The 14,394-nt window shown below is 38.0% G+C and overlaps 1 protein-coding gene across 1 annotated transcript in view; it reads right to left on the bottom strand.

Annotated features, from left to right (window-relative positions):
* Positions 1-14,394, bottom strand: part of LOC143695789 (uncharacterized) — a 179,989-nt gene that overhangs the window by 138,577 nt on the left and 27,018 nt on the right. Inside the window, exons 5-6 of the mRNA XM_077190996.1 lie at positions 3,842-3,928; positions 537-620 (exon numbers count right to left, since the gene is read on the bottom strand). Of these exons, the coding sequence (XP_077047111.1) occupies positions 537-620; positions 3,842-3,928 (171 nt within the window). The remainder of the gene's footprint in view (positions 1-536; positions 621-3,841; positions 3,929-14,394) is intronic.

Here is a 14,394-nt window from a genome sequence, read left to right as displayed (position 1 = left end):
CAGGTTTTAAGTAATGCCTTAAATGCCTTAAAAATTAGTGAAATCAAAGACTGTTCGCTTGAGGTGAAGAAATCTCATATACTTAACTGTTTTTACTGTAGATGGAGCATCAATTTGTATTTTCCAAGAAAGCTACAGAAAACACTTTCTTACTTGTCTGTTAGTATAGATAACCTGAAACAGTGTAACATGACCCGTGCATCAGACAAATTGCCTACCCATTTATCAGCTTAAATAAGGATTTCCATTTCTAGATTTGAATACATAAGCAATGATATATCCAGCCTTCTTTCATAAGCGTGGAATTCAACATGCAGTGAAGCAATCTAGAGAAAGCACGCCACTTAAGTTACAGTTAAAACCACATAAACATGACACAAAACAAAAACATTTGGAGAAAAAGACCTTACAGAATTGCATTAAAATCATCATCCCTTTGACTTCTTAGTTCAAGGGGATGGATTACCCTCTCTCCTCCCCACATGCAGACTCAAAAGAGTTTTATTTTTCTTTATGCAATTGACTTTGTTATTTACCTTGGAAGTCCAGCATCTTGTTTTCTTCATCTAGAAGCTCCATCAGTTTAGAGTAAAGGATTTGCTCATCAAATTTCACAGGATCTTTAAAAAACAACAGTGAAACAGCTATAGCTTCTTCCAGTAGTATTTCATGAAATACTATTTTAAATTGAAAGTAAAGATATAAAAATACAAAAGTTAGGAAGCCCTTTGACACTTGAAGACACTAGTTTTTGACACTAGTTTTTACAGCACTAGTTTCATAGCTCAGAATAAAATTACAGTCACTTGTTTGAAGCAAGATAATTCAAAATAAAAAATATAGTCATATACTTTTAAATGGTGGGCAAGATTATATGTTGATCTGGACTGAAACTGGTTTATAAATTCTGCTAATAGAGAAGCTGAAATTACTGTTTATATTCAGATTGCCAGATGAATTATATTTGACTCTTAATGAAAAACAAAATACTCAATTTATTCTAATGTGATTTTGGATCTTCATTAGAAATTTTGCCTTGCTGTCCATAATACTAACACATTATCTAGAATGCATAGTCATTACAACACTCTATGAATTTTGAATTTGTGTCTGGTTAGTCATTCAAATTTTCAGTAATATCTGCCGATTTTTAAAAGCAGCAAAGGACATGCACACTTACCCTTTTCCATGAGACCTGGAAAAAAAAATTACTTAAAGGTTCTACATTCAAGGGAGAAATGAGCAACTGGGACCATTTTCTCTCCAGATCTCCCAGACCCTGACTTCTCTAAGTTGTCAGTGAAGACAGGCAGATAGAAGACCAAAGAAATGCATAAAATAGATTGAAGTACAGCTACATGCAAGCTTGGGTGGATCTTTTTAAGTGCTCAATAGAATCTCAAAGAATAAATTTCTTTTTCCCATGAAATTTCAGAGGCAAATTTTTCAATTACACTGATCTTTCAAGGAAGGTAGTGGCTTCTGCAAGCTCTTCTGAAAGTATAGAATCTCCTACATTTCTTTTAGCCTGCAACATTGAAATGTTCCCTTGTCAAGGGGGGAAGCAAATCCATAGTGGGACATCGTTTGCTCTCAGGGCATTATGAACTCATACCAATTTCCAGAACAAATCTAATTTATCAAATATAGGAAAGATAATTGCCAATACCTTAATTCTCACAGAATAACCCATTAAATAATAGTGGCTGAAGATTTGCTTTTCACCAGATATTCTCTTTGGTCATTGAGCCTGGCTTCCTAAAGTTCTAAAAGTCTGACTTCAACATGTGCCCTGATTTCTTAATGTTTTTTCTGGTTTTGACTCTTGCTCATGAGAACCTGGAAAGAAGAGGTAGGCCAGTATGGTTTCCAATCAAGGGATGACCATACAGGACCAAGCTTTAGTTCTGACCATCTTTTTTTAGTCCATCCACAACATACAAATATACTTCCACTAATTTAACACTTCTTCAAGCAAAAAGAAGCCAGGCAGTGAGCCTGGTTTGTAAGTATTGACAAATCAGACTGCTTAAGATAGGAAGGTACCTCTGGAGTCCATCTAGTCCAGTTTCACCTGCTTAAATAGAGCTAAGGTGCCCAGGACCATGTCCAGGCACCTTTTCAATATCTGCAAGGTAAATGTTTTGCTCTTGGCAGAGATATTGGTAAATATAGCATTATAACTGCTCCACAGAGGTCCACACAGCCAACCTGAGGCTGGTACTATTGCTATTTGACTTTTAATAGGCAAGAGTTATCCCAACATTTGAGCAACATTTTTGCCAGGGAGACAAAGGAAGGCCACCAAAAGACAGCTCTTCACACATGGACCTCAGGCTTAGCATGATATGCAATTGACTAAAACCATCCCTCCACTCCAAACCCTGGAAGTCTGTGGACTAAGAGCCTGTTCCAAATTCTAAAGTAAATAAATCCCCACCACACAAAACAAAATCAGTATTTATGATTAAGTTTATCACTCAGCCTCTTCAACATGGTCAAGAGAACATTTCCTCCCAATGAGAACCGTATTTCCGCATATCCCTTATGTCACCACTCTGTCCGTACATGATTTCAGGCATACATGCACAGATACATAAATCTAATCTGCTTTTCATTCTCTGGTTATGAAGCAGATCATGACTCATAAAGCCTTTTCATAAGATGAACCAAGGCAGGACCAACAGGAAAAAAGTCTTTCCTTTAAAAACTCTGAGCCAGAAGTTGACTTCCAAGGTATTACACTGCTATTCTACACAATGAATGGGGAAATAATTTGGATTAGATATAATTCAACCTTGATCAACCTTGATTTCTTTTTTCACCAGAACACTGAAATTCAAGTCAGTTATATGCAATAGAGACTGCTTTTTTTAATCACACAAGTTTTTGTCTCAAAAGTTTAAAACCTCCATGTGTGCTCAGAGTTTCTCGTGACTTTCAGAAGTGAACAACTTTGAGACACAACAGATAACTTTTTTTTAGACCTGACTACAGCTGTGCACCTAGAGGGTCTCTGCAGTACAAATAAGCAGAGGCTCTAGAGAAGCCAAGGGCTAGCAAGGAGAGCTGGCTATTGCGTGCTTTCGGCTTGTTAGTGCTTAACAACAGGAGCCGGGCCAAAGCACTCAGTGCATAGCTAAGCACTTCATTACCATGATGATGCTCTTACTTAAGTCCATGCAAATTCAGGCAGGCCCGTTCCCACCCTTTTTATCTAAAAGCCGTGACAGCAGAGGAGAATTTCCTCTGCTAGACAATACCTCCTGGTTAATCTCTCTCATACCTATGCATAACTTCTGTTCTTCCAGCTCTGCAGAGTCACACCCTCCCACCGGTTGCTATCGCCCACAGAGAGCAAAGCTAAATATCTCGCCTAAACTGGCAAAAAAGAAAACCAAAAAAGCCTCTTCGTGCACTTTTACTAACTCTGGGGTTTCCTTCTGTTAGGCAAACACACATTCAACTCTGTAATAAAATTGCTCTCCGAGTAGGACTTTGGGAGCAGGATTGTGAAAAAGCTAGAGCTTAGTGCACAGTTCTGGACTAACTTCATTAATTAAAAAGAACATGGTGTAGACAACAGTCACGGAGCGTGCTGCATTTTGTTACAGTAGCAGAGTGAATACAGAACAGACTCATTTTTACCTGCCCATTAACTCACTGTCCTTGATCAAAGTCTGTGTACACTGGCTATCGTGTTCAGAGCAGTTAAGGCTTAGAATTTAAATTGTAAACCTCAATATTTAAATAGAACTGCATATGTGATCTCTGACATCTCATTTTCATGAATGGAAAAGAATATTCTGACACCAAAATTACATACTTAATTCTGCCTCACCTTCCTCACTGACCTCCATCCCACACTGCCTTGGGTTTATTTCCTCACCCATCAACGGGTCAAAGTAATTTCTGCTGTATTCATTTCCTGTGGAAAGCACATGAAGTAAGGGTCAGCGATTATTAGAAGCACATGAACTAAAATGTTAATTTTGAAATCGACACCAGCAAGCAAAGGGGCATTTTTTTGCTACTTTACAAGCTTAATTTTTTTAACAAGTCCTCTAAGCCTATGGTACTGCAATCATCTTGTGAAAGGTCAGAAAAGGTAATTGTGGAAACAAGTGCACTTTAAGTTACTTTTTCTCAAGAACTAATGAAAAATAATTCTCACATTTAGATGGCAGAAAGATAAGAAACATTTTTACAAATACAGCATCCCCAATATAAGTCAAATTATTCTTGAAACACACCGTATGAGTGAATTTTCCATACTGCAGAGGAATTTGTATTTCACAGCTGACCTCTCCAATTTCAACAGTTTTAAATTTCACCACTGAGGTTTCAACGTCTGGTGCATCTTTAATACTGTATTGAACCAGAGAAGTGTTTAATTACGGAGGAGATACCAGGATACTGCCTCATTAATCTAAACAGCAATTATGTTCAGTTGGACTAGGTAACTAATCCAAGATTTTGATGGGATAAACCCACTCATTTTAGTACTTGACTATTTTAACAGCTACTTTTATCTGTTCTTCAGAAAATAAACAAATTTACTAAAAAATCATTTGTTAGAATTATCATAAAATAATACAGCATCTAGCTGCCTGGAAGAACTGATAAAAGCCAGAAGAATTTTCCTTACACAAGCAGGGAGGGAAGAAAATTTTTCCTCAAAATATGTATTTTCTTCAGCGAAAGTGCTACACTCTGTTAAAAACATCCACATGTTCACTGGGTTTGCAAACACTGTAAATTGTTATTAAACGGGAGAAAAGAAGTAAAATAATTAAGTCCATAACAAATGTTTTAATTGCTTGAATAGACATGGATGCATATCCTGGAAAATACATAAAAGCTAAATGTATGAGGGGGTTAATTCATCCAAGATACACTACGGTTGTCTACAGTGTATTTGTTTTAGGATCAAAAATAATCCAAGCAGCAGCTCCTTTTCAGAGACTAAATGAAACTTTGATATGAAACTAGGTTTAATTTATATTTCTGGACTGGCACATTTTGACTGTCAGTCTCTGTTCCTTCAATGTAGTAAGTACAAGAACTGAAAATTTGCTTTACCTTGAGGTCTCAATAAAGAAAAAATAAATGAGTTTCATTTTTGTTACTTTATCTGTCAACAACTACTAGGCTGGTATGAATCTTGGCAGTATGTAATCAAAGTCTTATGTACTGCAATAACAGAGCCATTCTACCTTATTCACTGTAATTGTTTTTCTCTAGCACAAAGCACCATGATGTTATATGAACACTCCTTCCCATGTTGGTAAAATAATTCACCTATGTGCTAAAAAAGAAAATGATGATGCATTTCTTTATTCAATTACTTCATAGCTGTAAATGTAAATTACTTGAACATGTTTTGCACCCATGCAAACAATACTTGGCTATGGCATAGGCTTTTTGCACAGTCTTACTATCACAATTGCCTTTACGGAATTTTATTATCTCATGTGAGTCTGGTGTGAAACTTTGAGGACTAGAGTTTTGGGCAACTCTTCTGGACAGAATAATTGGTATTTAGAAGGAAGTGTCATGTTATATTTGCATCTGCAAGGCATGGAAACCATTATTCAAAAAAAAAAGAGATACCTTAACAAATACCATTAAATAGCTTGCTCTCTGGTCCTCTTCAAAAAAAAGAACAACCTCAACATTTTTAAGGAGTATGACATATTTTGTCCAGGGCCTTGGCTCTGTCAGAACCACACACAGCTGGTGACAGACAGTTATGCAGAAGGAAAAAGAACCACCAGGCTTGATTTCTTCAGAGCAACATAAATATTTTAAAACTTACATAAGCAGAACAAGTGGTAAACAACAGAATCACCTCCTCACAGTGATTTTATAGGTAACAAGCCATTTTAAAATGCAGGACTCCACAGAAAACTTTAATTGAGACTTTCAGAAGAGCTGAATCAATCAAATCTTAGGTCACTGCTCTGGATGGGGGATGTTGCTGTTTGTGGGTTTCTTGGGTTTTTTTCCCCCTCAGCTCAATACATGCCTTGAGAAGTGGTGTGACCAGAAGGTCTGGGCTCTGGGCAGGGCCTAAAATTATTCAGGGGCAGTGGGAGTTGCTTTAGTTTTAAAATACAAAATTATCAATTTTAGTCAACATAACACACTGCCCAAGGCATTTTGCTAATAACATTTTGTGAGCATATGAACAGATTACTAATCATTTCACATTTGCTTTTGGAAATATTTGAAAGTGTATTACATGTAAATTAACAGTCCACTAAGGAATTCACATTGCTCTGCTTTGTGGAATAAACACAGTAAATGTTAATACAGAGCTTGCTTGTAGGTATTTTGAACAGCACCATATAGGTTGGTGCTTTCAACAGGGCAAGATACTTTGACAACCTGCTCCCAAAAAGACCTGGCCAGCTTTAGAAACTTCGGTCTTTGCTTTGAACCAGACATTCCCTCAAACCCATTACCTCAATTTGAAGTCCAGTTCACCCCCTCAAAATTGTGTTATTTCATGTGGAAAATACGATGGATAATCCAGGAAATCAGAACTGAAATGCAAACCCACAAATTATCTATACATTAAAATAAAAAAAAGGAAAGAAGGGTGTTGGCACAACAGTGACCAGATGGGAATTTATACAGTTTAATTAAAGCAAGAGGAGTTGCTAATAAAATTAGCATAATCCTTGGATACAGCCCATGGGACTGTACATGAATTACTAGGACTGGATAAAACTTAAAAGATGGCTTTTAAACTAAGATGTCTGTACTCAATTATGCCATCTATGTCCTGAGAATACACACAGGAAAGGCATGACTAAGCTGAATTTCTTCTATGTTGTCCTCTACTCCACAGAGAGATCAGGTAGTCCGTATCAATTACACATGAAAGGTGTAGCACGGAATTTGGATAACAGCCATTATTCCATTTATGTTGTATTACTGACCTAGGTTTTTAATTTAATGAAAGAATAGACAAAACTCTGTTGGATTTGTTAAGTGCCTCCCGATCAAAGTAAAAACTAAGAAACTATCAATAGCCATATGACTGACTACTAAAAGCTTGAATAAACAAGAATGAAGCTTGATTTTCAGGGTAAAAGAAAAAAAAATAAATTTGGCATGAGCCATCTTTCTTTAGAAGGCAGTATGCAGACAGTATGGTCTGCACAAACTTGCCATGATAAGTAACAAGTCCCTTTTCCAACAGCAGCGTGGTCAACAAGTGTCTACCAATGACTTGGGAGAACATTACTGGGCATTACTAAGGCAACTCCTAGAAACCTTTTGCATCAGATAGAATAAGACAGAGGCATTGTGGAAAGATGAAATTCCAGCCTGAGACAGCATTTTGACCCAAAGTGCTTTTGAAACATAGTGGTGCAGCTGGGAATGGAAAAGAGTAGTCCTACCTTCCCACACCTGACTTAAAGCATTGATTTCAGCTGCATTTCCTATTAGGGAACATCATAGCAAATATTCACATTCTCCATTCAACAGAACTGGATTTATCTCCCTGGGGATACTCTTCATTTTACTTAGCCAGACAAGACCCTTTGGGTGGCCCAGACTGAAGGCTCTGTGATGATATATTTTCCCACTTCTTTATGAGAGCCAAAGCAGTGTCCTAGCATCAGACTTGAATGTCCTCAAAAAAAAAAAAAAGTGACCTCCTTAACTTAGCCAGGAAGAACCAAGACTTGGGATTGGAAGGAAGGTAAAGCAAGGGTCCCACTTCCAGCATTTCCAGCTACTTCACTCACCCTTCCTCCAAGTTCATGATGGGTTATATGACTAGCAGTCCCACCCACCTGTTTTCATGATTCAGTACCTACATTGATAAAGTTTGATATCTGTGAGTTGCTTATTTGAGCCTTTTATTCTACTTTGTACTTTGAAAAAATCTATAAAGAACTCTAAAAAGTCATTCAAAAGGATTAAAGAATAAGAGAGGAGAAAGAAGCTTTTCACCTTAAAAAGAATCTCACAGAATGCAGAACCAAAGAAAAATCATCAATGAAAACTGCATAAATAGTAGGAGTTCCTGCACAGTGAAAAACTGAATCAGTTTCCAGTGAATTTATAAGTCCTTATTCATATAGGCAGTAACTTAAAAATGGAAAATAATGTAGGAAAATATGAAACTTTCACAAGGAAAAAAATCTAAGATTTTACTCCAAAATTTTGTATTGCTAGAATTACTCATATCAAAATGTTATGAAGATGCTAAGAATAAAATAGTCTTGTAGAACACAGTGAATTAATATGCAGTCCATAAAGCAGTGTTTACTTTCCATTCTCATTTTTTTCAAAAAAAAAAAAATTAACATTAGTCAGGAGCTATAGTTTTAGTTTGCGCTCTAATTATTATTACTGACCCAGGATACTGGTCACATTTACCTCAGCTCATGTCCATTTGAGATATACATATCTAACATTATTTTCTATATTATATGTAGAGATAAATAAATATTTTCTATGTAGATCTAAAAAAAGATTCTTGAGGGCACAACTTTATTCCAGAGTATCAAATATATGGAAGAGCGGTAGGGATTTTTACATAGAATTTCTAATTTTCATTAATAGTATTCAATAAAAAATTGCATGTTAATGGCACCTTCATACTGAAGAGCATTTCACCAGTGACTGGACAATAGATTTTCTCTTGAAGACACAGCTCATTAAACACTACCAACACCAGGTGACTTCCCAATTTAAAAAAAAAAAATTAAAGGTATCGCATGTCATTCTCCTTATCCTCAGCAGACAGCATAAGTAATGAGGAAATCAGATAACTGTGTCTTATGTTCATATTGCAAGCCTTGAATAAACTCACTTGTCAGCTTTGATGGGACACTGGCAAAGGGGCTGTTCCTGAGCCTGAGCAGTGCAGATCATGCTGCGCCTGCCCTGACCCCTGAAAAGCACCACATCGTACTCATGACACCCACAATCGTTTACCCCCAGCTCCAGTCCTGCAAGACTTACCACCTTCTCTGCTGTTTAAGCAAAGATACAGCATGGAAATTAGTTCTTTTTCCCTTTTTTATTTTCCTGCAGGCAACAGAGGTCACTGTGCCAAGGGATGCCAGTGTGAGACCTGCTACTTTTCCTGAGGAACGCTGTTGGTCAAGGGCATGAGAAAAAGATTTACTGATGATGATGATGGAATTCTTTTAGGATCAGTATTAGATAATGTGATGCACGTTAATGGGGAAAATGGATACTAAGTTCTCCCAGGCTGACAGGCTTGGCTGGTCCCACTCTATGCCAGCGGGGTAACTTGCCAAATTTTGAGGATCTGACAGTACCATTACAAAGCAAACAACTTCCAAGTGTAATAAATTAGCCTTAAAAATATATATTCCATCACATTCTGAAAAAGAATTTTCCCAATTATAAAATGCATCCATTCTTCACAATTCTTCTCCCCTACCTTTCACAAATTCAATTTTAGCACATTACTTAGATGAGTGCTGCGGTATCCCTGTTAAAATTGCATGCAATGGATCACGTTTTGCACACTACATTACACCTTGTGCCATTCTGCTGATTTCAATTGGATTACACATTGTGTAATTCAACGCAAAATTACTTCCAATGACAACCCTTTTATTCCTATGCATACATGGTGATCCATCATGCCCTGCATACCAAGGTTGGCATTTCCATTTCAAAGTCCCTGTTGGAATCAGAAAGCATAGAACCACATACATAGAACTTGAATTATTAGATATAAACTTCGCCATTGTTTAAGGAAAAAAAGTGTACAGTTTTGATTCATATTTCTGGTCCCATCCTTTATGCAAATCACTTTGTCCAGCACAAATCAACAGTGTTGCAAGCTCTCATTTCCTTCACATGCAGCACAAACATAAATTTACAGCAGATGCCTATTTTTTCACCTGTGTTTGCTCTCTCTCCAATGTCTCTTCCTACCACTTCTTTGGAATAAAATTAGACCTTGTTCAAAAAGTGTCAGTCTCTAGCTCTCTATACACAGACTGAACTCAGTGCAGCTGCTGATACTTTTAGCAATCTGATATCCTACATGGCTCCTTCACAAAGACTTTTTTCTCTGTGTATTCCTACATCAAGGTCTTGTCTTGTTACATTCTTGAGCAAGGAAGGCCTTATGTTGTCCTTACACATTTGAACAACTTTTGTCAGCAACTGTTCCTTAGCACAGGCCTGTCTCTACTTTAGCTTTTGATAAGGAGCAAGGATGCTCTACTTTACAGTGGGATTGTCCCTGTAGGACATGTGCAGCACTGTGTTAGGTACACCCAGCCTAGCTCTGCAGCTTGGAGGTGATGTAGCATGGCTATACTGCTTCTGGGAGCAAATTAGTGTCCACGCAGACGCTAATTTGCTCCCAGAAGCAGTATAGCCATGCTAAAGCCATTCTGTACCTGGGCTGATTAGAAGAATAGTTCCTGGTCTTCAATTGAAAAGGCTTTCTTTCCCTCCATCTTTTCTTTCCCTTTCTGTCCTCCCTCAGATGTTGTTAATCTCTGTGGGCAAATTTATTGGAGCATGATATGAGATGTTAACAGTGCCTGTTGCAGATAAAATGGTAGAATTAATTAGAGCTTCTTTATTTTAGGAGATAATCTAGTTTTGAAAAAAGATTTGTGTATTGGGGATAATAGGGAAAAATTAATACTTCTTGTCATCTGGAGACAATTTTAACCTGAATCATCAATATTTAGGGTCAGACTGCCTCAAACCATTTACAAGTGCACAGCATACAGGAGAACACAATTAGCCTTTCCTTTATCTTCCTTGCAAAAGCTATAGAGTATCACAGTCTCCAAAGGTGCCTATGCAGCCACCAGCAACAAGGCAGGCCATGCAGTGGGAATATGCCCAAAAGGCCTTATTCCTGGATTCTGCAGCTTGCATGTGCAGTTGACACCAAAGAAAGATCACATTCTAATTTGATCTGACATAAATTCTCTCTGTATGGTTGGGCTAGAAATTTTACCTATCTTGTGGCAATGTGAGCCGTGCCATCCCACAGGGCTCTTCTCAGCACTAGCTAGACCAAATGTGTGTATCTGTGATGTGCTGTGATGAACACTAAAAGCATAAACTGGTATAAGGCATTTGGACTTTTTCTGATAACAGCAGCCGAGGAAAAAATGTACTGAATGCTAAAATACAATAACATCTGCTTTACAGGCCTACAACAAAATGCTAAATACAGTAGTCCTGTGTTCAGGGATTGCTTGTAACATACATCATCCATTTGAAGTTGAGAAATTTCTCGTGTCTTCTGCTGTCAGACAAAGATAGAATAATTCCTGGAAGTTTGGTGTTCCTATCATAACAGTTTGCTGGAAGCTCTTTACTGGGCAGAGACTTTACCAAGCCAGCCTGAAATTTAGGACACTCTACTAAGTATTTTGTGTCTAAACCCCCCTTGAGAAAAGAGAAAAACTGATATTGGCTCACCTTGAGATCAAGTGTCTGACAACTGAGGAACTGGTGGACACAGGTTCTTGAAGATTTGGGTGATGCAATCCCTAATGTTTTTCCCAGGGAAAATTATCTATTAGACCTTCCATTGGGATGGCCATCATGAAAATCTCTGCAGTTCAATGTTTGATGAGGGGGAGAAAGGCAGAAGGGTTGGTTGGATTTAGCCACAAGGAAACGGAGTTGTTTAAGAAATAAAAAAAAAAAAATCAGTTTGGCAACTACAAGGCTGCTGCTAGATGAACTTAATTTCACAAGCAATATGTGAAAGAAATGAAGGTGATGGCAGCAATCAGCAAAAGTCAGCATAGAATCCAGAAGAGAAAATAGGATAGAAACCAATTAGTTGGCTGAAAAAATCAGGAGATTAATCTGAGTAAATAGTCAGGCAGTTCCCCTGGGTCATTACAACATTTAACAACAGTACCAGAACTTCACTGATGATGAAGAGCAGAGTTACTCAGTGGCCTAGTCCTGAACAACAGGCTACCAGTGATGATAAAATCTGGAATTTTGTCCATCATAGAGAATAGAACAGTGAAATATATGGAATAGCCTAATGAAAAGAGGAATGGACTAAGGATCAGAGCTTTTATTTCTGTCAAAAGCCTTCTCTGTTGATGGTAACAACAGAGAAGTCTCATACTCTACCCCAGTTTCCCCAAAAACAACGGATGCAGGAGCTTTGCACTTTGAGTCACAAGAATAGCCCACCAACATAATTCAAAAAGTGAAAAACTCTCTGAACAAAAATACCAAAAATTTTAATAAACTTCTTGCAAACAAGAATGAGTTTGCAAACTCTTATTTCTAGAACATATTCTATTATGGGAGAAAAAAATTGAAAAATCACAAACATATATGTGAATTAGGTCCTTTGGGGGCAGATGAAGACAATTTACAATGACTTGGGCTTTTCCAATTGCTATTTAATCTCCAGTTAAGGGGTGTTCTGTAGAGGAGCCCCTGTGCAGACAAATAGCCAAATTCCAGGAACAGGTTTTAAGGCTGTCTTGAGCATGCAGCTGACTACTCACACTGCTTCCCAATATATGTAGTATGGAGGTGTGCAAGAAGACATCTCAAAGTAGGTGGAGGTTTTTCTAGAGAACACTTCCCTCTGGCAATTGCTGACAGAGGAACAGCCTGTGACTTTGTTGCCAGGTGGAGGAAATGATAGCAACCCCTGTGGCTATTAATTGCTGCCATTAACAACATGGGTGATAGGTGGAAAGATAATAGAAAGGCAATGCCATCTCTCTGCCTTGCCTCCAACTGCTTAGCCTGAAAACCCAGCCTGATGTTTATATAGTGTTCTCAACCTGTAATCTGCTAAATCCTGCGATTAAATAATTTTGCTCAAGGTTATAACTGGTTTTAAGTTGCACAGTTTAACACTAAGCATTAGAATTGACAAATGCCATTCCCTATTGAGTAAGCAACTGAACTTAAGCCTGGGGGCTGAGAGCTGGAAGAGCAGCCAACAGCTGTGAAGGGAGGTAACTCCAAAAAAGGAGAGTATTTTATTATCATCTGGGGAAGAAGAGGAGAAAAGGGAAAGGGGGCCATATAGAGCCTAAAACATTTTTTTTTACATAGGCTATGCTGTTGTGTTTGGTTTGTGGGGACACCCTCCTAGAGAAATAGCTTCCAGCATGGAGTACAAGTCTTGCATCCCTGGTGGAAAAAAAGGAGAATTCTGTGCTATCTCTGGTGAACTGCAGAGATAGCAGGAGAGAATGCTGTGGAAATGTTTCCTCTGTTGTAGAAGATGGCAATAGTGTCCAGCACCATGTCTGGTTTTGCTATGAGCTGAAATGGCATCAGCTATGCAAAGCATCTATGAGCTTGGAGCAAAGGAAGGCAGGTTTGAAGAACTGATCCATTGGTTTCTGGAGGACCCAGACCTCAAAAACTGATGCATGCAGGCATAAACTTCCTGTAGACCTAGTCTTCACTGAGGACTGTGAAATATGACTTTTTATACATTACTACATTAATGTGACAATGTGTTTACCTGGGCAGCTGGCTTTTCTCTTTCCCTCTTTAATAAGAATTGTTACACTTGGAAATGGGGAAAATTAGCCCATGAGGTACCTGAAGATTTTTTCCCAGATTTCAGGCTTGAAGATGTTGGCTTATTAGCAGCCCTTGATAAATTTTAACTGGTCCCTGTGATTGCCAAACAAGTGCTGACACAAGTTAGACTAAGAATAATTTAATGCAAGGTTAGACCAGATGATCTCTAGAGATATTTTCCAATCTAGACTTTTTTATGATGGTATAAATGGATGATTACTTTTTAATAGCTGCTTGACTTAGAGGCAGAGCTATGTGAATAACTGATCTTTTGGCTAACTGGATGAACAGAAGGTCGAGAAGGGAGACACAGAGCTGGGAAGCAAAATTTTCCAACTCTCGGCAAGCTTTCCTCTCCCATTACAGAAACACTTAGCATTGTCTCAAGGCATTGCATTCCAGGCAAAATGGAACAATTTCTACTCCTTTCACAAAGACTATATTCAGCTAGGGTTTTTTTGAACAAAATGCTACTTAGGATGAAAAATCAAAATGTTTAAAAACGCATTTCAAGCTTTTAAAAAAATGTGTTGTTTTCTTGAGGGAACTATTCATGAATTTCTGAAGAGGTGACTGAAAGCATGGATAGTCTCCAGCGAGCCCGACTTCATTTTTTGACAGATAGACTATTTCATTAAAAAACAATCAATCCCTTTGTCTGCTTAATCACTGTTCTGACAGTCTGCAAAGGAAAGACGAAGAATTCCTGCTCCATGTGGCACTGCACAGAGTCACATGAAGGCTAAATGGAAAGCCAAACCTAATTTTGCAAGAAGCCATTAGGAGCCGTGGGCTCTCCAGTCCCGCAAGGATAAAATCTTAACACAACAAGGT

The sequence above is a fragment of the Agelaius phoeniceus genome, chromosome 1 (assembly GCF_051311805.1).
Source record: "Agelaius phoeniceus isolate bAgePho1 chromosome 1, bAgePho1.hap1, whole genome shotgun sequence".
Taxonomy (NCBI): Eukaryota; Metazoa; Chordata; class Aves; order Passeriformes; family Icteridae; genus Agelaius; species Agelaius phoeniceus.
The sequence above is the reverse complement of the archived record's forward strand: the minus strand, read 5'-3'. Positions and strand labels throughout refer to the sequence as shown.